The sequence below is a fragment of the Dermacentor silvarum genome, chromosome 10, assembly GCF_013339745.2.
Source record: "Dermacentor silvarum isolate Dsil-2018 chromosome 10, BIME_Dsil_1.4, whole genome shotgun sequence".
NCBI lineage: Eukaryota > Metazoa > Arthropoda > Arachnida > Ixodida > Ixodidae > Dermacentor > Dermacentor silvarum.
The window spans coordinates 121168398-121193974 of NC_051163.1; the positions used below are offsets into that span (position 1 = coordinate 121168398).

The window sequence follows — 25577 nt, forward strand, 5'->3', positions numbered from 1 at the left end:
CTGCCGAGCAGTATCGCCAGCAGTTTCCAACGGCGCGACCTTGATGCGGCCCAATCCACTACGATCGCAGCGCCGCCACAGTATTTTTCCACGCCGGGCGCCTCACTCCAAAGCATGCGCCGCCCCAGCCGCTCGTCCCACTCAACCGTATTCTAGTACACTCTAGCCGAAGCGCAGCCACGACCGGTCGTGAGCGCAGCGCATGGATGGAGTAAATAGAGAAAGAAAGCTTCTCGTTCCTCCATGCTGCAGCGTAATGCGCTGCTGCTAGGCGGCCGGTTGAGAACATGCGTGCAATCATGGATGGACGCAGTGCCATATTTCAGCCGCGTGACGAATTATCTTATCTTACCAGTCATCGTTTTACCAATTCGCCTTTGAAGAATCAGCAAGTCGCAAACGCGCTTACACCGCGCTGAAAGCATTAATTACATTGATTTAGGTAAGGAATACAATGGCATCCTTTGGTTTGAGGTGACTTCGGTCTTTCTGGACATTCTGTGCAAACAACTCAAAATACGACGGAAGAAGAAAAGGGAAGCACACAGGAGTAGCACTGCTAGCTTCCAGCTGCGCCGGGGCAACAGGTTTTTCAGAGTCGAGACGCGCGAAGAGAATTCGCTGCACGTTACATGCACGCCACCAGAAATTCCGAGCCCGGCCCGGGCCCGTGTCAAAAAGCACATGCCGTGCCCGAGCCCGTGAAAAAACTGCCCTACCCGACCCGGCCCGCGGGTAGGCCCGGGCCCGGGCTTTCCGGTAAGCCCGAGCCCGTGCAGTGCTCTATCACGAAGTGCCGGTAACACGTTCGGACAGTTGCAGCAACAGTCCGCGAACTTGGCCACACAGATTCATTCTATTCCTTAACATGCCAGTCACTATTTTTGCAGCCAACTACTGCACACGTTTCAATCCAAATGATTCGATCTAGCATGATTGGAGCACAGTGGGTTAGCGAAAACTCAGTTGCATTTCCGACAGCTGATCGTACAACGGCCAGCCAAGGCAGCAACACTGTGCGAACAAGGAGAGCAACGCTGTGCGCAAGCGCGGCAATATATGCGTTCCCGTGTCATCACTAAACGCTTCTTCTTGTGGTGACCACTGTGTGCATTACGCTCGATACATGGTGTCAGAAGTGTAGCTCGCTCACGGGACCATGACCGACCTACGCCCGCCTGAGCCACTGCAAGCGGGCGACAACGCAGCGGCGTCCTGGCAGACATTCAAGCAACGCATCGAGCTGTACCTGATAGCAACGGAGCCCACGAAGCCACGCAGTAAGGAGCAGAAAGCTGCAATTTTTTTGCATGTTGCGGGTCAAGAAGCTATTGACGTGTTTAATACCCTGAACCTATCACCGGAGGAAGCTAATGACTACGACGCGTTGGTTAAAGCGTTTGAAAACTACTGCTTGCCTAAGTGTAATGAGACTTACGAACGCTATGTGTTCCGCTCGCGTCGTCAGGCACACGGAGAGCCATTTGAACAGTTCTTTTGGGATCTGCAACTAAAAGCAAGAACGTGCAACTTTGGGGATTTGCGAGATTCCATGTTGCGGGACCAAATCGTGTACGGCATTTGCAGCACTTCCCTGCGAGAAAAACTTCGAAAGAAAGACCTGACGCTGGTCACAGCAGTAGAATGCTGCAAAGCTGAGGAACTTGCCGAATCGCAAAATAGGGCGTGGATGGAGGAAAACAAGATTGAACCTGTTTCACGAACACAAGCTAAACGCGGACGCCAAAAATGCCGGTACTGCAACTTCTCGCACGTGCCAAGGAAGTGTCCGGCGTTCTGCAAAACATGCAACAAGTGCACGAAGCCTAATCACTTTGCCGCCTGCTCTACAAGCAAGCGAGCAGCCGTTGATGACGTGGTCGAAGGAGCGGAGAGTGACAGTGACTTCGACGTTCTGGAGATCAGCACGACGGAAAGTAAGCGTGGCCCCGAAAGTCGCGACTGGATTGTAACAACGAACATTGAAGGAACTGATGTGCAGCTGAAGGTCGATACGGGAGCGCAGGCTAACTTGTTGCCGCGTTCGCTGTTCAAAAGGCTCGGAACTAAGCAGCAGCCGTACCCCACGAGGAGCATCCTGCACCATTATGGGGGTGGCGAAATACCACACAGTGGAAATGTTCGCCTCGCTGCTGTCCACCGCGTTCACTCTGTTGACCAGACCAAGTTGCTCACTTGCCCCGAGGCCCAGAATGGCTTGCTTCTTCTTTACTATGAAGAACCCAAATAGCACACGCCGTTTGTCTAACTGCACGGCGAGGCGAACCTTTCCACTGTGTGGTATTTCGCCGCCCCCATAATGGGTTGTGGTCGGTTTAGATAACGATATGTCTTAGTATGACATAATCATTGAACTTTTCACAGCCGAATGTTATGCCCAGGCCTCTTTTTCTATTTGGGCGTACCTTCGCTCGGTTTCTGTGAGTGCCCGCGACGCGTAGCCTACCGGGCGCCAGTCTCCTCCATGTTGTTGGAAAAGCACTGCTCCGAGTGAAAATGCTGACGCATCCGTCGACAGTTTTGTGGGAAGCTCGGGATTAAAGATAGTCAGGACGGGCGCTTCCGTCAGCATCATTTTGAGCTGCGCCCACTCACGCTCGTGAACATGCGTCCATTCGAGAACTGTGTCCTTTCTAATCAGGCTACGCAAGGCCTCAGTATGGGCTGACAACAGTGGCAAGTACTTCCCGAAATAGTTCACGGTACCAAGGAAGCGTTGAACGTCTTTCTTGGTCGTTGGCGGAGGGTGGTTTATAACGCACTTTATCAGGTCGGGATCGGGCTCAATACCTTTGGAACTAATCTTATCACCCAAGAAGCTGATTTCAGTGCGTCCAAAAATGCCCTTTTCTGCATTCAAAGTTAGGCCCTCTGCCTGTGCCCTTTCCAGCGCTTTGAACAGGCGTTCATCATGTTCCTTTTGCGTAGAACCCCACACTAGCACATCGTCAATGTACACACGTGTTCCCGGGAGTTCGTCAAATATCTGGCTCATTGTACGCTGGAAAACTTCGGGTGCAGATGCAATACCGAACGGCAGTCTGAGATACCGATAACGGCCAAACGGTGAAGTGAATGTGCAGATCTCTGATGTTTTATCCTCGAAAGGAATTTGATGAAAACCACTGTTGGCATCGAGTCTGCTGAAATACTTTGCATGCGCTAGATCCCCTTCGATTTCTTCCCGGCATGGCAACTGAAAGTGCTCTCTCTTCACCGCCCTATTAATTGCCCGCGGGTCCATGCATACTCTTCTTGGCAAAGAACCACTTTTTAATACCAAAGCAGTCCTAGGTTTTTTGAATGACGTGGTACTACATGTGATTAGCCCTAGATATTCGTAGCACATCCTCCCGCCAGAGGATGCTGTTGCGATAGTGCTCAGTATAGCGCATGCCTCCAGGCCTTTTTGTTCAAGGGCTCTGTTGAGGCAATAGTGCTTCATGCCAATTTTCGCATCGGACTTACTTTGCAAATAGTAACATTTATTTGCAATGCATATTTCATGCTCATAGCACACGCCATCAGTCATTTCCATAATCTTATTACCTGTAGATTTTATGCACTTTACAGCGACTATTTTTAGGCCCCCTTACAGCCACGTCATATTCACCACTCGTAATTCATCGCTTCAAACTCATTAACACTGGCCTGGCGCTCTTTGGCCATTATTGGCCCTTGCGCCATTAAACCCCATATATCATCATCATCATGCATACTCTTAAGTCCCTATTTTTCTTCCTCACGATAACCAGGGGACTTACCCAGTCTGATGGTTCTTCCACCTTCTCGATGATGTTCGCAGCATCCTCCGGTCGAGTTCTTTCTTAAGTGGCTTCTTGCGGGCGTAAGGTACACGCCGGGTTGGCTGTACCACAGGGACAGCGTCCTGTGGTACAGCCAACCCGGCGAAAACTCAGTGGCATTTCCGACAGCTGATCGCACAGAAGCAACGTAGAAGCGGCAATGGTTTCGTATTCGTGCGAGGTCACTGAGGAGACGTATGGCGCGCCGCCGTTAGCGCCATCTCGTTTCTATAAAACAAACTGCGCCGCGGAAAGGGTCAATAGGGCAGGCGGATTTGCGCCTGGCGTGGCATCGCCGACGTGACGCGCGCGCGTTGTGAACATCGGAGTATAACAGAGCCTTTAGGCACAGCGAAACTGTCGATCCTCAGGTCATACTGGCTGCTACTGCTAGGTATTAACTTGGTTGCTGCTAGGTTCTGTAACTTGGTTGCTGCTAGGTTTGTAAGTAGATTTTTCTTCGCCTAGCATTTTGCTATCACTTCGCATTACTGGACTTGAGGATCGACACTTTCGCTGTGCCTAAGCTTTTCACGACCGAGTGCAAACTTGCCCGTTTTTTTTAAAATTTAACTACTCATGTAGAGAAGACATTCTCGAGCGATCATTTTCGGAGGTACTTACCTTCTCTTTCGCGACATTTCGCGTGACTAGCGCTTGACGCGTCGGCGCCTACGAGCGACAGCATTCCTGGCATGCCACAAACGCAGGCAGGCTAACCAAGGTTGGCACAGTGCCAAGAACGCTGTTGCTTGGCGACGCCGAACGCATTGGAGGCTAGCCGCTCGATATCTAGCGAAAGTTGACACGACTAGGCGCAGCCCCTTTTATGGCAAACTCCGAGGCGAAGCACATGCATACTGGGTGTTTACGTCAGTTATGACATAGATGGTTGCTAGGATACATGTACCACTTATTTTCGGCAGTTTCGGCGTGGCGGGAAACGGTTTACCAGCTGCTGCGGTAGCTCGGCGCGGCGGCTGCGTTGCTACTGCTTGGGCGCATGCGCGGCTAGGCGAGGTTGGGCCAGGTGGTGCGTGTATCAAGCAGCGACACGTACACAGCGTTGCAACTGTGAGAAAAGCGTTCTTTATTAGGCGTTCGCCATTATATAGTTTTCTCGTGCGGCAGTGTAGCCAGACGTCCTTGGCGCCCGGCCCGCTACCGGTACAGTGCGCAGCTTGGTTGTTGCTAGGCAACCGCGCGGAGTTTTCTGCGGTCTTCGAACGTTTCTCCTCCAGCTTTAACAGCTTCGCTGGAGCTGTTAAAGCTGGAGCTGGAGCTTCGCTGTTCAAAGGCTCATCATCATCTCCATCGTCGTGTGCGTACAACCACCCGTTTCCTGGCCCATTTTTAAAGGGCCATCGTCGTCGTCGTGTGTGCACAACCACTCGTTTCTTGGTCCATCCCCCATTGTGGGCGCGAGGCAATTTTTAAAGACGCGTCATCATGATAGTCATCGTGGGCGTATAACGGCCCATCCCCCATTTTGGGTGCGTGCTGTTGTAATTCGGTTCTCGGGTTCGTGGTTCGTACACCAGCTTGCTTGCCTACGCCGCCGAAGTGCTGGTAGCTGGCCTGCGCGTATACCGGGGCGTCGCATTCAGCTGGCGAGGCGAACCCACGCCGTCGTCCTATCTATCACCGAATGTTGCTTGTTGGTGAGATGAGGTCGGGAGGATAAAGGAAACGAGGAATGGGCTTATATTACGTATCGTATTTACGCAACTGGCTCTAGATATGAGAGCACATTCCATGTTGGAGCACTTTAAATGCCTGAGCTCGCTACCTGTCTGAGCATGCACATGTCAGTGCACCAAAGGTGTCCGCTTCTAAAACAGTCGTTTTCCCTAGGTCACGTGACAAGGAAATTTCATGTGCGCGTCTCGGCCAGTCATAACGGCTGAATTATTCGCAATATCCCACCCATGACGTCGCACCATTCCTCTGGACTCGACCGCCGATGTTGCGCGATCGCTCCCCATGCGTCGCAACCACGCGCCAATTGGGAGTGTGATGTCGCGGCTGCTCCCACGAAAGTCCCTTACATCAGTTAGTGGGCTCTCCGTGACGGTCAGTTTGCAGAGAACTGAGATGCCTGGCCATGACGGTCGTTACCGTTTCCCAGAAAGTGGCGGTCACTGACACCTCGAAGGGAGCTTCTTTGTACACCCGTCAATAGGCGGTGCACTGGCTCCGTCATCGTTTAGGCGGGCGCTAGTCAAGTGGTCGCTTTGTGGGAAGCATCATCATCAGCCTATATATATTTCCACTGCAGGACGAAGGCCTCTCCCTGCGATCTCCAATTACCCCTGTCTTGCGCTAGCCGATTCCAACTTGTGCCTGCAAATTTCCTAACTCCTAATTCGGCGGCGTAGGCAAGCAAGCTGGTGTACGAACCACGAACCCGAGAACCGAATCACAACCGCACGCACCCCACCTGGTTTTCTGCCGTCCTCGACTGCGCATCCGAAACATCCGAAGAATGGCAGTTGCCCTTTTGAGACGTAACAGTGCCAAGTTGTAAAGACGGATCATCATCATCAGCCGTCGCGTGCGTACGACCAACCTTTTTTTTGACCCATCCCCTATTGTGGGGGTGTGTCATGTCTTAAAGGCCCATCATCATTGTTGTCGTATTGTGTGTACATCCGCCCTGGCAAACAAATAAACAAACAAATAATTAACTATCGCTGCAACTGGGAATACCCACAGCCTCCGGGCTACTCCCCTATTCCTTCACTTTTACCTTCCTCCTGGGTAACTGCGCTGACCAGCTTAGAGGCGCAAGAGCAGCGACGGCTGATTCAGCGGGCACGCGGAGTGGCGCGAGCCAATGGGGCCCTGAACTAAGGGCTCCACTTTAAGAGGAAGCCGCCTCACCTCATTAGGAATAAATGTTTTCTCTCTCACTCTGTCTTAAAGGCGCATCATGATCGTCGCCGTCCTGTGTGTACCCCCGCTCGTTTCTCGGCCCATCCCCCCTTGTGGGTGTGCACCTTTCAAAGACGTCTCATCATCATCGATGATGACTGCGTACGACCACCCATCGCATGGCTCTACCCCATGTGGGTGCGCGCCATTTGATTGCTTGCCTTCGAGAGTGGCTCGACATTTCTTCAAGGTGCATCATGCTCATCGCCGTCGTATGAGTTCGACCACCCGCTTCATGGCTCATCCCCCATTGTGGGTGCGCACCAAGTTTAAAAGCCGTATCATTATCATCGTAGTCGTGTGTGTACAACCACCCGATTCATGGTCCATACCCCTTGTGGGTGCGCGCCACGTCTTAAATGCGCACCATCATCACCATCGTCGGCGTGTATGCACGTCAATCCCGTTTCTTGGCGCATCCCTCATTGTAGGCCGCCAAGTTTTATAGGCGCATCATCATCATCGTTGTTATGTGGGTACGACCACCCATCTCATGGTCCATCCCCATTGGTACACGCCATGTATAAAAGTTCATCATCATCGTCGTCGTCGTCATGTGCCTACGACGATCCGTTTCTTCCATTGGGGGTTCGCGCCATGTTTTAAGATGTACCATCAGTGCCATGGTCACCGTGTGCGTACGGCCACCGGTTTATTGGCTCATCCATTGTGAGTGCGCGCCATATTTTAAAGAAGCATCATTGTGATCATGGTCGTCCTGCGCATACGACCACCGTTTTCTTAACGCATCCTCCATTGTGGGTGCACGCCAAGTTTTAAAGGCGCATCATCGTCACGGTCCTCGTGTGCTTGCAACCACCCGTTTCTTGTTCCATACTCCCATTTTGAGTGCGCACTGTGTTTTATAGGTATATCATCATAATTTTCGTCGTGCGCATGCGACCACCCGTTCCTTTGCCTAACGCTCATTGTGGGTGCGTCACCATCGTCGTTGTCGTATGGGTATGACCGCCCGTTTATTGGCACATACTCCATTATGGGTGTGCATCATGTTTACAGGCACATCATTATCATAATCATCGTGTGTGTACAACCGCCAGTTTCTTGGGCCATCTCCCATGTGGGTACTGCAACTTTAGAGCGCAGCTCTTAAGCGCCCGTTCACGCGGTGAGCGCTGTCGTCGGCGGCTGCGTAACTGAGCGAACGAGCACAGCGCAAGATGAAAGCGAACGCGGAGCGCAGCGGGGAATGAAAGACGCGAGGAGGAAAGCGATGATGATGATCATTTAATGGCATCCCCTTTGAAACGGCCTGGTGACAAATATTCACCTAGTCTGCTTGATTTAATCAGGTATGCTATACATGTTTTTTATCTAGCATTTTTGCACACATCATATTAATATTTTTCTTTTTCCTTCAAAATATACCTTCTACCCCTACCTATAACTGTAAGAGATCAGGTCGTATCAATCTCTTCCCTGCTTTCTTTCCATCCATATTCTAAACGTCTCTTGCTTATCTGGACTGCTGACCGGTTGATGCTTCCATCCACTTTAAATCCAAGCACTTCTGGACGGTGTACGTTACCTAAGGTTCTCACTGGGTGAATCCCTTCGCATTTTATTAGGATCTGCTGAGTGGTCTCCGGATTTTCACTGCAGCATGCACATTCCTCATCTAGTTCCGAATATCTGCTCTGGTATGTTTTGGTCCTTAGGCAACCGGCTCGAGCCTCAAATAGCAAGGCACTGCCCTTTGTGTTATCGTACAGATTTCCCTTTCTAATTTCTTATCATTCTTGTAATACTCCATGGTCCTTTTTGTTTCCATCTTCGCATCCCATTCAGCCGAGAGTTTAGCCGAGAGGAGGGTGCAGCGCAACCTGGAGGCAGAAAGCGGAGGAGGGTAAAGCGAAATGGTGAGGAGGAAAGCGGAGCGCCGTCGGCGACCAGGCACGGGGTCAGCGCGGAAACAAAGCGCTGGCGTGGGCTTCGGACCCACTGCACATGCGCTACTTCGCCTGCGGCGCCGCCGCCGCTAGAGAATCCGCACCGCGCGAGCTACGCGTTCCCGTGCTCACGCTCTCTTTCTGAACAATGAGCGACGCAACCGGTGGAAATGCTTCGTCTGCCACTGCTGCTAAACGAGCTGCCCGAGCAGAGGCTGAGCGCCGCCATCGAGAGCACCCTATCATTCAGAATCAAATTATGTGCCATAATATATCACGAATTCAAAACACCTAAAGAGCTGCGCTCAAATTCGCATTAAGGATTTTTGTAATCGTCGATAAATATTTTTAAAGACCAATTATCATCATAGTCGTCGTCGTGTGTGTACGACCACCCATTTTATGGCCTACCACCTTTTGTGGATGAGCGCCTAGTTTTGAAGGCGCATCATCGTCGTCTTCAAGGTGTACGCACAACCAAGAATGTCTTGGCCCGTCCCCTATTGTGGGTGCGCACCATGCCTTAAAGGCGCATCACCATCTTCCTCGTCGTTGTTTGCGTACAATCCCCCGTTCTTAGGCCCATCCCCCTTTATGAGTGCGTGCCATGCTTTAAAGACACATCATCATCATCACTATTATCCACGTGCAATGCTCGCAAAGTGAAAAGAAGAGCAAGAAGTCACCGTGCGCGTCAGTCGAGTACCGCTCTGAGACAACTCCATGCAGAATCAGGGCGGCAAGGAACAAGCGCAGGAGCTAAGCCCCGTCGAAACGCCAGCGCAGGCTGTGGTCAGTGGCCTCGCGGATGTCGGGCGAGCCGCGTCACCTGCGTCCGACAAGGCGCACAAGAAACACACCAAGAAGCGCCCTAAGTCCGCAGACGTTTTCCGCAACGGCAGCAAGTGAGTCACCACTCTGGGTTTTCCTTACAGGAATAGCTGCTATGGACTGACTCCTCTAGTCGTTTTATTGAGCGCTTGAGTCCACCAGTGACTGTTGCAGTTGCAAAAGTCCCTTCTTAAATGGCAACGGCAACAAAATTTTGAACGCGCAAAGAGTCCAGTTTAAGATAGCGTAGATATAGTGCCTCCATACAAATTTAAAGTTTATGAGTGGATGCGTTACAAAAAGCTCATAGTAATATACGTTGTTACCGAAACTTTAAAGAATTTATTATGGGGTGTTACGGGGTGCCAAAACCTGCATCTGATAATGAGGCAAGCTGTAGTGGGGGACTCCGTAATAATTTGCACCACCTGGGGTTCTTTACCGTGCACCTAAATCTAAGTACACGGGTATTTTCTGCATTTCGCACCCATCGAGATGCGGCCGCCGTGTCGTTAGTATTGAATCAATATTATCACGTTGTAGTGGCGGTGGAGAACACAGCAGCAATAACTCTAAATCATGAAAATACCTCTCTATTGGGTGAACCTGTGTCCAGAAACGCATGCTACATTCAAAGCACAACCATAGCGGCAAGCACAGTCGGCGATTGTCGGATTCGGCGAGTCAAGCGCGTCAGCTTCGCACAATCAAGTGTAAGTGCTGGTGCCCGCGTGCCTTCCAGAAAGTACTACACAATTCGTGCATGCAATCTCATTAAACCATGTTCGGCGAGAACATACACAACAGATAGAATCAGCGACAGCATTCGCGTAAGTTCCAAATCATGCAGGCGCGTCTTGCGCTGAGCGATAACCTTAAGCTACCGGATTAAATACAGTTCCCGGAAAAAGGATAATTAAATACACGTGTCAATGCTACCCTCTTAAAAATGCAACCGCCCGATGCTACAAACATGAGAGCAAAAACAAAAGCACACTTAGTAAAGAAAACGTGACAACGCAACAGAGAGACATAGTCCCAAAGTTCGTTAATACGTCGGATGGTGACATAGTCCCAAAGTTCGTTAATACGTCGGATGGTCTTGTAGGGTCTGAAATTGCGTCACAAAGGTTTCTCACTAAGTCCTCATCGGTGTACGGGGGTCCGAACCAAAACATGGTCGCCGCGCTGGTATTGCAAGTAGAGTCGTCGAAGATTGTAGTGTCGGTTGTCTGTCCTTTGCTGGTTCTTGATGCGGACTTGTACTTCTTCGGCGCGCTGCACATAGGCAGCCATGTCGAGAGTAGTCGTTGGGTTCCTTCCATAAACGTTCCTTCCGTTGGGTTCCTTCCGTTGTTTCATGCACCACCGTGTTGTAAGCGAAGGTTATGTACGGGAGGACGGAATCCCACGTGTTGTGTACGACGTCGACGTACTGCATCGATAACATGTCGCCGAGCGACATGTTATCTGGCGTTCCGGTAGACCATTCTTGTGCGGGTGGTAGGCGGTTGACCTCTGGTGACTCGTCTGACTGTATTGCAGAATGGCTTGAGTAAGCTCAGCTGTAAAAGCCGGTCCTCTGTCGTTTATGATGACTTTTGGCGCACCATATCTCAGCAGGATGATTTCGTCGAAAAATGTCGCTACTTCCGCCGCACCACCTTTGGGAAGAGATTTCGTTTCGGCGTTGCTGATAAAGTAGTGGGTGGCCACAACGAACCACTTGTTTCCGGATGGTGACGTCGGAAAGGACCTCAACAAGTCCATCCTGATCTGCTGAAAAGGTCGGCAAGGAGGCTCAATCGGCTGTAACAATCCCGCTGGCCTTGTCCGCGGTGTCTTGCGCCGCTGGCAGTCTCGGCACGTCTTGGCGTAATGAGCGAGGTCGCCGTTCAAGCGTGGCCAGTAATACTTCTCCAGAATCCTCGCGAGTGTGCAGGAAAACCCGAGATTACCTACCATTAGGTCATCGTGAAGGGCGTGGAAAACCTCTGGCCGCAGTGCTGAAGGCATAACCAGAAGGTAGTTGGCGCAAGCTGGCGAAGAGTTTTTCTTTACGGGGCATCATTTTGTAATGGAAACGAAGACGATTCGCGCTTAAATACCCTTGGGACAAAGTCGCTTTTCCCTTCCAAGAACTCGACAAGGCTTATTAGCTCCGTATCTGTTCGCTGATGTTCGGCGAAGACGCTGGCACTCATTGTCCCAAGGAAAGAGTCATCGGCCTGGTGTCTTGCGGCGGTGGGTCAAGAGGAGCGCGTGAGAGGCAATCGGCATCAGAGTGTTTTCTTCCGGACTTGTATATCACGGTGATGTGGAATTCTTGCAGGCGGAGGCTCCACCGTGCTAGGCGTCCGGAAGGGTCCTTTAAAATGGCTAGCCAACAAAGTACGGGATGGTCGCTTACGACTTTGAACGACCTGCCACACAGGTAAGGGCGAAATTTAGTGGTAGCCCAAATTATGGCAAGGCATTCCTTTTCCTTAGTTGAATAGTTGGATACCGCTTTTGACAGCGACCGCCTAGCGTAAGATATGACTCGAAATTTCAAGTCCGTGTTTCCTCAGGACTGGGACAGCGCCGAGGTCTGCGCTGCTTGTGTCGGTGGGGATTTGCGTATCGGCGTCTTCGTCAAAGTGGGCGAGTACTGGTGGTGACTGCAGGCGTTGGTTTAATTCCTCAAACCTTTCGCCCTGCGGTGTTTTGCACGTCGCGTCGTCGGGCTTTCTTGACGTGGCGTCTACTTGGCTTCGAGACATCGTCTGTACGGCGGCGTTTTGTTGCGGCATCGTCGAGGTGATTCTTGCAACGTCGTCGTCAGCGGTGGAGGGTCTTCGTTATTTTAACGAACAGCAACCGCACCTCCGTCGGTTTTCGCTTTTAGTTTTCCGTATATGGGCTTCCATACCGGCCACGGGCTGGTTCTGTATACAGTCGGCGCTGCGGCGACACGTTGCGTCCTGCCGAATACAAATGGGAAGGTCGTCCGGGTCTCGACTGCGTTGCAGCGACGTAGTGGCCAATGTCACGTGGTCGTTCGCCAAGCTGTGGACGTGGGGCGTTGTCGGCGAAGCCTCGTACTCCCATATCGCGGTATAGGTACCGGCGGTAGCCGTGACCCGCGTCTTCGCAGTGACAGCAAAGCTAGCGAAGGTCGGCAGCGCTCCACAAGTCTGTCTTCCTCGGGGCGTTGCGCGGGCTGATACGCGGACGGGCTGGCGGCGGCGGTGGTGGTGGTGACTGCGGCGTTACCGCGCCCTGACGCGGGCGCGAAAAGGAAGCTGACGGCGGGCGATGGCAGCGTAGGTCATTGCTTCAGGCGGGGGCTGCGAAGATTCGGGAGTCACATCGGGAACTCCCAATGACCGCTGAATTCGTTCTTTCATAATGTCAGTGAGCGAGACCACTTAACGCTGTGACGCAGGGAAAATTTTATGCAGTTCGATCCCTGACTACCCAGTGACCCAGGGACACGGGAAGATAGAAACTAGATACATAAATACATACAAACATAAATGGCCTCGTAAGCAAGAGCACATACCTAGTGACTCAAACAAGTACGCAAATTGGGCCACTGGGTCGAAGATAGATAGATAGATAGATAGATAGATAGATAGATAGATAGATAGATAGATAGATAGATAGCCCTTGAAAAGTGTGCGAAGCACCCTAAGAATGCTAATGCATTAAAAAACGCCGGAAGTGACACATAATCGAGGACATGAGGTTCCTCGGCATGACCTCCGAGATGAGGTGGCGTTCGCGGTGTGCTGAAAAATGTCGCAGGCGGCGTGGGGGTTTTTGCGCCATATCCGTCGGCCACCATGTGTAGACGTCGTTTGCGTAGGTGCTGTTCAAAGGCTGCGAATAAACAACTATACAATTATCAATCCGTATCTTTGCCAAGAATGCTTAAAAACTATAGACTACTCACCGATAACCAATTTAGCCAAAGCGAAATTTTGTAGCCGCTGGCATTTAGGGTGTTCAGCCAACGCAGGAACTGAAACAACAAAATATCAGTACAAAAAAGTATTTGGGACGGTAGGACGCATATTTGAATTCTCCCCCAAACTACATGACCGCAGGAGCTCAAGCTGGCAAGCGCTAGAAGAACAGTTAAAACAGCCACAGATAAGTGTGCAAGTAGCATTTAGTTGGTTACGGCCGCAGTCGTTACCAGTGGCATGGTTACAGCGTCTCTTGCCGTTTCGGGTGCTTTAGGAGACTACGTCGTGTGTCCTTGTTGTTTTATATTGCAGCAATAGCCGTTGCGGTTGGCTGGTTAGTTGGTTGTTTGTCCGTGAAATGGTGCCCCACTTTGGAAGATGGCCATGAATCGGGTGGTGCAATGGTGAAGAATTAGAAAAAAATGCGATTAGCATTCTTTGGGAATTTCACCTGTTTGCGGTATGTACTTGTGTATGTCAGCACCTACCTTCTTTCACGCCAGCTTGGGTAGTCCAGGGTTAGGTGCGTAGAGCATTGGACTGCTGTGGGGAGAAATCCAGATTAAAACCAACCTTCATCCTAATTTGTGTCACTTGGTATGTGTATCTCTTCATGATAATCATCGTATAAAACATGAAATCAATATATATTGTCGCGGTACAACGCCGAGAGAGGACAGGGAGACGTTCTTCAAGAACAGAAGGACAACCCGTTCAAGCAAAACAGAACAGAGACCCTTAGGAAATCCAAGCGAAATTGTGGCCGTCTCGTAGGGTCGTTTTGCGGCGTGGTCCAAGGCCCGGCGAATGACGGCTGGCGGTAGGACTGCATCGGCATCACGGGTGCGCGCCGCAATGCCTCCTCTTGCGGCGGCGACCAAGGAGCGGCTCTCGGAGGCTGGTTGTACGGGGGTGTGGTTGTAACGGGTGGGGAACATCGGACAGCGGCGGCGTAACTCATGGGACGCTGGTGGTCGGGAAGATCGGCGGCCGGTAACGCGTGCCTGATTTCGTCGCGTACCACTTCGGCGATTGACGCGACGGGGCTATCCAGTGTCGGTGTCAGGATCCGGTGAACTTCTTCTCTGACGATCTCTCTTATCATTTCACGCAAGGAGCTCTGATACTGTGGGGTCAATGCGGCGGCATTTATTGCGGTGCTGGTGGACAGTCGATCGTACTGCCTACATCGTTGATGAAGGACCCGCTCAATAGCCGTAGCCTCCTTGATAAAATCAGCGACGGCGACTGGTGGATTCCGCACAAGCCCCGCGAACAACTGCTCTTTTACACCTCGCATGAGGTAGCGTAACTTCCTATCCTCGGTCATGTCCGGGTCGGCTCTACGAAAGAGACGAGCCTAGTCTTCGGCGAACATTGTGACCGACTCATTGGGTTGTTGCACCCGTAGTTCCATCAACTGCTGGGCGCGGTCACGTCGGTCGGCACTGGCAAACGTATCGGTGATTTTCTGCCGAAAGTCATGCCATGTCGATAGGCTAGCTTCGCGGTTCTCATACCAAGTGCGGCCACTGTCGTCAAGCGCGAAATATACGTGGGAAAGCTTTTGCTGCTCAGTCCACTGGTTAATCTGGGCGACGCGCTCGTACTTGTCAAGCCAGTCTTCAATGTCTTCGACGGCTGCACCGCGATAGCGATCGGGAACCAGCGGATGAAGAACAGTTACCTGTTGTTGACTGGGAGACTGGCTGCATTGGGGTGCTTGCGGTGGGCTGGTTTCGGCCATTGCCAGATGTGTGGAGCTCCTGGAAAGATGTGGTTGAAGAGGGGAGAACTCCGGGGAAAGGCCTAGCAGTCCACGACTGAAGCGATGCACGGGGGTCGTAACTGGTGAAAATGTGTCCGGGCTAGATGAACGACTCCCAGAAGGAGTCCGGAGCACCAGGCGTGGTCAATATACCCAGCACCTCCACCACTGTCGCGGTACAACGCCGAGAGAGGACAGGGAGACGTTCTTCAAGAACAGAAGGACAACCCGTTCAAGCAAAACAGAACAGAGACACGTCTTCTTCGTCGTCAGCCAAAATCCCACTGACCCACTAGACGGAATCCGTTAATGCTCTCATCGTCGTTGTCGTCTGTCTAGAGCACACGCGTCAATATATAACATGTATACATCCATCATACGATGGATTCTTAATCACAAAAGTTGCCAATCATCTCTAAATACTTTAACACCGCTAAACCCCATAACACTAAAAGACCTACGGTACAACCTGGAAGTTTGAATAATCCACACGTACACCCTACCAGCAGTCATAGAGGCATTGCGTAATCAAGGAGTACAGGAGGCATACGTGAGTATCTTAGCAAATATCTACAAGGATTCCACAGCTACCTTGGTTCTCCACAAGAAAAGTAGACAGTTACCTATCAAGAAAGGGGACAGGCAAGGAGACACAATCTCTCCAATGCTATTCACTCCATGCTTAGAAGAAGTATTCAAGCTCTTAGACTGGGAAGGATTAGGAGTGAGGATCAACGGCGAATACCTCAGCAACCTTCGGTTTGCAGATGACATTGTCCTATTGAGCAACAATGGAGACGAATTACAACAAATGATTCAGGACCTTAATCGAGAAAGTGTAAGAATTGGGTTGAAGATAAATGGCAAGGGAACAAGAATTCAGGATCGCCAGTCAGCCTCTAGAGTCTGTAAAGGAGTACGTTTACCTAGGTCAATTACTCACAGAGGACCCTGATCACGAGAAAGAAATTTACAGAAGAATAAAATTGGGTTGGAGTGCATACGGCAGGCATTACCAAATCCTGACTGGGAGCTTACCACTGTCGCTGAAAAGAAAAGTGTACAATCGTTGCATTCTACCGGTGCTAACATATGGGGCAGAAACTTGGAGGTTAACAAAGAAGCTCGAGAACAAGTTAAGGACCGCACAAAGAGCTATGGAACGAAAAATCTTAGGACTAACGTTAAGAGACAGGAAGAGAGCGGTGTGGATCAGAGAACAAACAGGGGTAGACGATATTCTAGTTGACATTAAGCGGAAGAAATGGAGCTGGGAAGGCCATGTAATGCGTAGGATGGATAACCGGTGGACCATTACGGTTAGAGAATGGATACCAAGAAAGGGGAGCGCAGTCGAGGACGGCAGAAAGTCAGCTAGGATGATGAAGTTAGGAAATTAGCAGGCGCAAGTTGGAATACGCTAGCGCAAGACAGGGGTAATTGGAGATCGCAGGGAGAGGCCTTCGTCCTGCAGTGGACATAAATATAGGCTGATGATGATGATGATGACACCCTACCAAGGAAGGACAGGTCCTACTGTGGCAGGCACAAATGGTGCCCTCTAACCCCAGCACGAATGACCCTCTACCAAGGAATACCACCTCCACGATGCTCAACCTGCCAGGGTGTGCTAAACCAGCATAACCTCATCGGCGAATGTAAACGGAGGGCCAGTACAAGACACCATCATAACGCTCCCGACACAGGAGGACCAAACAAGACTCATCGGCTACATCTTGCGCCACCTAGTACCCCATCGCAAAGAAGTACAAGCCCTCGAGATGGACCCAACACAAGCGATTGAAGACCATGCTGTCCCCTACGAAACCACAGCATTCAACCAAGTGTCGCCGTGCGAAAAGTGGACCCACACCGGCATTAGGCATCAGCATGAAAATAAAGCATTCATTCATTCATTCATTCAGTCAGTCATTCATCCATTCATTCAAAAAAAGAGAATACCTGTCCCTTGTGCTAGTAAACACTATACATCATCATCATCAAAAAGAGAGAGGCGCCGCCAATTTTGTTTGTTTGTTCCCTGAGCTTTCATCTCCGTTCATAGAGACACAGGTCCAGGCGTAGTGGAAGCAGCTTGCGTTCATATTTGTTTTATGTAGTGAGACGTTGTGTTGTTTTATGTACTGAACAGGAACCTATAAAAACACGTAAGCGCACATTTCTAGACGAACGCTGCGCTCATTATTGACTCACGCCCCTGAGAGTAACACAATGACATATGCGAGTCATAGTATTGCACGACAGGCGAAACATTCATAGCGATAGCGAAGTATTAGACAACTGCACGAAGCAAGCCTTCTTAGTTCTGTCCGGCCGTACAAACTGCAGCAAGCATTTAGCTTATTTCGTTGGGAAAGAGCGCAAACAAACGGACACAGAACACCTATGCACCGCAAGAACTCTAGGCGCTTGTAGTGTTGCGAACTAGCCCAGCTCTGAGCTCTCTACTCTCTTGCATTCGCCAACTGATTAAATTAACAAACATGGTGTCATGCATGCACAGACATACATGAAACGATCTCACTTGATGAGACCACGACCACTGGTTTTCACAACGCTGGCGTGGCGAAGAGCGGGAGCAGCGGCGACCGAATTTCCCTTCCGGCTGCCTCTCGCTTCAACGCGAAATAGGCCGTGCGAACACAACGTATATGAAGTCATGAGCCATCTAGGCTCGCCTGAACTTGCACCCACCGCTGATTACCTTAAAGATGCAGCGCCAAGCACAGCCACGGCCTCACTAGAAGAGAGAGACGCGCGCTGCCCATACTGATCTCCTCCCTAGCACGCACGCACGCAGCTGACCGCTCTCGCTTTCGTACGAGCGAGAAGACGGCGCGCATCAAGCCACCAGCCGTCTCGGCTCACTCTCGCACACTTTCCCTCGCACCTACAGCATACGGCGTAAGGCGCGATCTTATCGCACTTGGACGTTATCCAGAACCTCACGGTGGCGCCGATGCCGATCGAGACGACGACGACGACGGTAATTTGTCTGGACTGTCCATGTAATTGCCATCCTAATAATACGCGGCTTTGGTGTTTCCACATGAGTCAAGCTTAATGTGATGCGCTTGCACAGGTCTCCTGAGGGCGGCGCTGAGTCGCCGCCGGCCAGGAGCAATAAACCGAAGCGGGAGTCGAAGGCCAAGAAAAGTGACGCAACCTCGGGGCCGCCACCGTCGTCTCGCCCCAGCAGCCCGTTGGAGCTTTCCCAAGCGCCTCTGGCTTCCGTTGGAAAAGGGGCTGCTCCCGCGGAGGCGCTTCCGGCTGCGCCTCCTCCTGGTGCTCCTGAAGCACCTAAACCTGCAGACGTAAGAATCGCCTTCTGAAGTCACCGCGCGTGATAGCTTTGCTACCGCACAAAATGCGCTTGTCGCCTGGACAGGTTGCTCGTTTTCAGCGATGGCGTCTACGTATTTCCCGGCCTCTCATGGCGGAAGCTTTGCAGCATTAACGAACGAGTAGCAGCCATCTAATAAAGCTCAATATGAGATATAAATTGGAGATACTACAAGCCTACGCTCCTACGTCCCGTCATGATAATGAAGAGGTAGAAGTGTTTTATGATGCCGTTGAACTTGCAATGAGGAAAGTGAAAATCAGCATACTGTTGTCACGAGGGATTTCAATGGGAAAGTGGAGGAAGACATGCTAGGTAACAGGCAATTGTCAACTGTGGCATCGACTCTAAGAATAGCAGAGGAGACAAACTGGCAGAACTTCTGAACCAATTGCGAATAATGAATACCTTTTTCCGGAAACGCAATAGCGGGAAGTGCATCTGGAAAAGCCCTAACGGGAAAACGAGAAACAAAGTAGATTTCATATCATTTGCCGACCCCAGCATTGTGTCAGACGTCAAAGTGTTACGTTGGGTATGATGCAGTGACCACAGGTTAGTGTGCAAGCGGTTGCTCTCAATTTGACGACAAAAAGAGGAAAATTAGGCAAGAAAGCAGGCCAACCTAGACGCAGGCAGGGTGCAAGCAGATTAATACCCCTGAAACACGGGCACATCTAAAGTCCTTTAGGTAAGGGGACATCTACTGGAAAGGCGTTCAAGCGCAGTGACACACGACAAAGGAGTATCTCCCTCCCGGCAAAGTTCCTTTGCGGGAAAGAAGATCGGGCATCTACTTTTCGAGCGGTAAGGTGTACTCTCGCATACAGCGTGCACAACTCATCAATAGAAGAAAACACAACTACGGTGCCCCGTAAATATTTGTTTTACCTCAGAAATTTTTTAATTTTTAGCGGTAATGCGATTTGTCGAACAGTGAAGATTTACTCTAGCCATACTCTCAAACATAGTTTCACGCTATAAAACCTAGAGGGAAATGTGGCGCTGCTGTGCCGTGGTATGCAAGGGAATGCCGGTATATTGTGGATTCCGATTGGTATCGTTCTTGGAGAGCCAGAACGCCTTGAAGACGCGCCTGGCTAGCACCGTTCCGTCTGTCACAATGATAAAACAGGACGTAAAAAACTACTTTAGCTTTATTATTAAACACAAAACATGTTTAATTTTGAGGACACACTATTGGATGCACAATTCTATGAACCGTAAAAAGTATCAGCTGGCCGCTAAAGTTGGAGGGCAGACGACAAGATTCTCGCTCGCTTTGGAACAACTTGTCATCTGTTCTTGCTTTTCTTCGCTTGATGCTGCATTGTATGTGAGTAAACTTTATTGAGAGATGTAATATGGGTGAATGAAAGCCTTTTATGTAGATTTTATTTTAAGAACGCGTTATTTGTGTAGCCATATCCACGTTTTAGACGAAGCCTCGTACAACACCAGCCAACACAAGCCTCGCAGACACATATCCCGTCATTCGCATCAGGGCACGGCAGCCCTTTAAGAAACTCGCATAGACGGTGGCGCCAGTTTACCCTCTAGGTGTTATAGTGAGAAACTCTATGCTCTCAAACACTCGGACCACGTCGCTAGCACCGCCATGTTGAATTCAGAATATGCGCATTATCATCAAAAATGAAAAAGAAATGTTTCTAGGTTGTACAATCACTAAATGTAATCTACAAGCACAGCTTTTTGTAAATGTTGTCTCATTGCTGCTTTAACAAACAACGCTTTTTTTTTCGCGTTCATCTGAGGAACCACCTAAAGGAGTTAGTGCGATGCCGTGTGGCATCGGCGCAACTCCTTTCTGCAATGGGTCCTTCAGAGTAAGAAAAGGGGTTTCCTGCAAAGGACTTTACTTTTGCCCGTGTGTCAGTGGTATAATTCAATCTAGTGCTCGCAAACAAATATGAGGCTTGGTACACGAAGATAAAGATAACCTAAAAATTATGAATAAGACTTTTAACTAATCTAATATCGGAGGACGCGATTGAAGTTGGAAATAACGCATCAAGAAAATAAAGAGGCAAGCGCCGTGATTAATGAAGGAACTAGTAAATGCAATATAGCAAAATATCTAACTCTTGAATTGAAATAGAGCTGACAGAACTCTTCAAACTGATAAAAGTCATGCAATATTCGAAAGTATAACACTTGAAAGATTGGGGAATCTGCATAAATCTGGGGCAATATGAAGTTAAGGAAACTTGGCGCTGGTTCTGTGGCATTTTTGTCTCTGTGTGTCCTTCTATCAGTCGCGCCGTTAGAATATAGTTCTGAGTTTTGCCTAAGCAGCAAAGTCCGCACTTAACCAACTGGGTAAAGCGACACAGTCTAGATTTTTCTAACGCCGATGCGGTATTACAGCTGGATGATTTAGTCTAAATCTGACCTTTCTTGCCTGCTACACCCCGTTAGATCTTGTATGTTGTCAATTTAATTGGTGGATCTTTTACTGCTGCCACAACGTAAGTCTGTTTGTCTAAAATGTCGCTACAATTTCAACGAACGCCTTAGCTACAGGTTAGTCACTACAGGGTAGTTACGCAGTCACTCTCTACAGGCATCTTACCATCCGACTGGAAAGTGGGCAAGGTCGTTCCAGTCTTCACATCGGGCAACAGAGACACCCCATTAAATTATCGTCCTATATCATTAACTAGTGTACCCTGCAAAATCATGGAACACGTCATATACTCGCATATCATGAACTTCTTAGATTCAATCTGCTTTTTTCACCCTTGTCAGCACGGATTTTGAAAAGGCTATTCTTGCGAAACGCAGTTGGCAACTTTCCTTCGCGACCTGCATGTTAACCGTGACAGTAACCTTCAGACTGATGCCATATTCCTGGATTTTGCAAAAGCATTTCACACAGTTCCTCATAAACGTTTGCTGCTAAAATTGTGTCAGTTAAACTTACACCCCGACGTACTAAAATGGATAGAAGCATTCCTGACTAACGGCTCTCAGTTTGTTTTCGTTAATAACCATTCTTCTAGCAGACTCCGCGCAACATCAGGCGTCCCGCAGGGATCCGTCTTAGGACCGCTTCTTGTTTTAATTTACATTAATGACCTACCAACGCATGTATCATGTAACTTTCGTATGTTTGCAGATGATTGTGTAATCTACCGCAGAGTTACCAACACATTTGACCACACATTCATTCAGAACGATCTCAATAATGTACAAGAATGGTGTAATCGCTGGCTAATGAACCTAAATCCTAACAAATGTAAACTCGTATCTTTCACTCGCTGCCGTAACCCCCTCACATTTACCTATTCCATTGCTGATGTTCCAATAGAATCAGTCCAATCATTCAAATACCTTGGTGTCACTCTATCTTGTGATCTGTCCTAACGCTTGCACACTACTAACATCATCTCATCTGCTAATAGATCACTGGGATTTCTTAGGCGACATCCACGTCATACCCCACAACAAGTAAAAGCGTTGGCCTATAAATCATTTGTAAGATCGAAACTTGAGTATGCATCTCCCATCTGGAACCCGCATGACATTTATATCATAAATGGACTTGAGGCAGTGCAAAATCGTGCTACTGGGTTCATTCATTCTTCATATTCGTACGATATCAGCATTTCATCGATGAAAGCGGAATTTGGCTTGGAAACGATTTCTTTCCGTCGACAGGTTGCCACTCTCTCTCTCTTCCGCTCATTTTTTTACAGCTCCCTAAATCACCCACCGTACATCACGCCCCCTTCATACATATCTCATCGCACCGGTCATCCGCTTCAAGTTGCACGCGCGCGTGCCCGGACCACCACTTTTCAAGCATCATTTTTTATTCGAGCATAAAGGGACTGGAACGGCCTTCCACACGCTATCGCAGCCATCACAAGCCCATCTGCCTTTACCAAAGCTGTTGTCACCCATATCTCAAAATGAACGCCTGTTTCTAATGTTTATTTTTTAACCTCCGCTTATGTAATACCCCTCCAATGGGGTTTTTAAGGTAATAAAGCGAAGTGAAGTGAAGTAACCGAACATCTTGGTTAGAAACCCATAATCGACCAACCACAGTGCAGAAACCGATGAAGGATCATTGACATAGGATAAATCATTGGCGGATTTAAAGGAGTTATAAATGGTGCCCAAGAAACTTGCCGCTCCAACCCTTCCTCCACTCCTTGCCCCCTGCCCTCCAATGCATTAGCCGGACTTCCTTGCATACATATCCGTTCCGTGCTACGGAAAAGGACACAAAGAAGAAACACAATAAACGCCTGGTCCTTCTGTCCTTGTCCGTAACACGCTAAGTAATGTGCACGTACGAATCGTCACACAAGCTCGTATTTTCTCTATTTTGATACCGGCCTCCCCTTGATGTCACCTTGTATCTGCCGCTAAGGCAAAGACGAGCGCTGATCCATCCTTTCATCTTCATCCTTTGTCTGGTATGGGCTCAATAAAAAAAAGGTATCGTCGTCCCCCGCGAATTTAGGGACTCTCAAGATCATCAGCACAGAAGAAAATAAGTCATCGATTTTTTCGTCTGATTTGGGCTGAGCTTAAGATGTTTACGTTTTAATTTAGTTTTACGTCTCGTAGCAGTTTCGAGTGAATGAGGGACATAAACTCTTACTCTTCGCACTATGGTCAGCTCACCACACACCCACCGGCACGAGATGTCCCGGCGCTTCGCGGGTTTGACAACACCCTTGCAGCGGCCGACCAGGGGAAACCGAAGATGTAAGTCGGCCGCATCTTATTTTGCGTCACATCGGCGCTTATGCGCCTTTGTCGCATTCTCGCAGCTATCTTTTTCTTCACGATATTCTAAGCGCACTTTGTGAGCTCTGCCGTTATGCTCCGGCTGCGACCGCGCCGCTATTTTTACCTGCATCTCGAGATGGCGTGGTACGGCCTTCCGACGTGGCGCCCGATGTTAAAAGGGCACGAGTAACGGCGCCGTGGTTTATCCTCCGAGACCTGGAGATCATGCCGGAAAGAGCGTGAAGTTCCCATAGAATTTTGATAGGGGCCCGTTGCCGGACTAGTTGGTTTGGATTCATAATAGGCATGGAGCAGCGCAACATGACAAGGAACAAGAATAATAATAAACATACACAGCACTATGATCAACCAGTTCCATAGAATACTAATTGCATTAAAAAAATCACCACATGTCCACGATGTGAATGATGATGAGTGGGCGATGCACCGGGGGATCATTCGGGTGAACCACAGCTACGGACGCGAGAGAAGGAGAGCGCGCGTCGGGAACGAACGCCCTTGGGCAATGCAGCTCCCCTAGCTACCGACGAGAAAGAGAGCCCGCGTCGGGAACGAACGCCCTTGGGCAATGCAGCGCCCCTAGCTACCGACGAGAGAGAAAAACGCCGCGTTCTCCGGAAGCCGGAAGCTGGCTTCCGGTTCCGGCTTCCGGAAGCCGGAGCTTGGCGTACATATATATATATATATATATATATATATATATATATATGCATACATAGCCGGTCTCCATGCCAAAGAGAGCTACGGACTATACGAGGGACAAGGCTCGGCCCTAAGGTGCTTCGCCCCTAAAATAGGAGTCGTTGTATTCAGTGCAGTTGTATATTTGCTACGTGACAGGCTCAGACGTTCATAAACGATTGTCTAGGGAGTGATCAGGTTCGTTCTCTTCGTCTAAAAATGGTTACAAGCCCCCTTTTAAGCCTAATTCGAATGTGTCAGTTGCTTGCACGCAGCAAGCACCTGGAACAGCCTAGTGTCATTCGCTCTTCCTCTGCCGTAATTAAGCTTAAGGGCACATGCCCCGTTATTCAGCTCACGATAACCGTTTCTTCTCTGCCCGCCTCTACCGCAGCGCCATCCTTCCGATGATTGGCAGCGTGGTGATCATCTGTCTCATGCTGGTCGTCGTCATCAGTATGCTTGTGTCGAGCCGCAGGCGTGCCAGGGCTGCTGGCACGGACGCCGCCAAGCCAACCGCCGTTTTCGGTGATGACGGGGAGGTGACGGCTACATCGGCCACAACGAACAATGTCACAATGCCTAATGTCACAATGACGGGCACGACAGGCACCGAGAACACCACGAGCAGCCATAGTCGGGGCCTGGTGGTAGAATAGGGTGAACCGGTCAGCTGGGGCACGCCGATTTTGGTCGCGTTGTGTATCCCTGCCTCATTCCTGTCGGAGGCTGAGGATACTTTCTGCACAAGAGTGAATACAACCCGCATGTTTCGTACGAATTACTTTTTAACATATTGTAACGGATGGTATGGATTTATTTACAAGAATGATGGATGGTTAGCGTAGCGCAAGGTCACCCATCAACTCAAGAAAGTTGCTTGCAGGCATGGTGTACCTTTGGCGTTTTCTGCTCCGAACAATTAAGCTTTCTAAGCTATGCTCCCGCACCTGCGAAGAGAGCCGAGGTGGATGCCAAATTCGGCATGGTGCTTCCTACGTGTCGTGCGCTGTGGGCGTGGTTTATGCCATTCCACTCTCATGTGGTAAGACGCACGTTGGCCAGACAGGGCGTTGCGTCCATGTCTGGGCGGGAGCAAAAAAAAACGAGAAACCCTGGCGCTACTCACAACAATGAAGTTTAATTCCTTGACAGAGCCGAACAAGAGCAATTGAACAAGAAACAATTCCTTGACACAGCCAAGAACTTAACGTTGCCCAACAAAGAATTAATTTTTTTGCGCATGTTGTAACTTCATTTCATTCTTCTGGTTTGTACGCTCTGTCTTGTCATCTTGTTCCCCGGTGGTAATGTGGTTCACGCGGTCAGTGACGTGCATTCGACGGCACTCTCTTGTTTGTCTCTGTCAAGGAATTAAACTCAACTGTTGTGAGTAGTGCCCGTGTGTCCGTGTGCCTCCTTTTTTCTACTCGTCTTTACTAAGCGCTCAACTACTGTCATTCTCCCAATAGCAAGTCTTACAGAAAAAAAAATACACGGAGAATCTCTTGTGGGAGTTGC

The 25577-nt window shown here is 49.7% G+C and overlaps 1 protein-coding gene across 1 annotated transcript; it reads left to right on the forward strand.

Moving 5' to 3' along the window:
* The first annotated feature begins 9476 nt into the window (after window positions 1-9476).
* LOC125941106 (uncharacterized) lies at window positions 9477-24715 on the forward strand. Its single transcript, XM_049658055.1, has 4 exons — window positions 9477-9576; window positions 18327-18558; window positions 23242-23330; window positions 24411-24715. The coding sequence occupies exons 1-4, from the start codon at window positions 9480-9482 to the stop codon at window positions 24713-24715; spliced, it is 723 nt and encodes a 240-aa protein (XP_049514012.1). The 5' UTR covers window positions 9477-9479.
* Window positions 24716-25577: the final 862 nt, after the last annotated feature.

Excerpts from the sequence above, each read along its gene's own strand:
- LOC125941106 (XM_049658055.1), top strand. The coding sequence starts at position 9,480 with ATGTCGGGCGAGCCGCGTCACCTGCGTCCGACAAGGCGCACAAGAAAC. Across the intron at positions 9,577-18,326 it reads GTTTTCCGCAACGGCAGCAA|GTCTCCTGAGGGCGGCGCTG; the intron begins GTGAGTCACCAC and ends GCGCTTGCACAG. Across the intron at positions 23,331-24,410 it reads GACCAGGGGAAACCGAAGAT|CTCACGATAACCGTTTCTTC; the intron begins GTAAGTCGGCCG and ends CCCGTTATTCAG.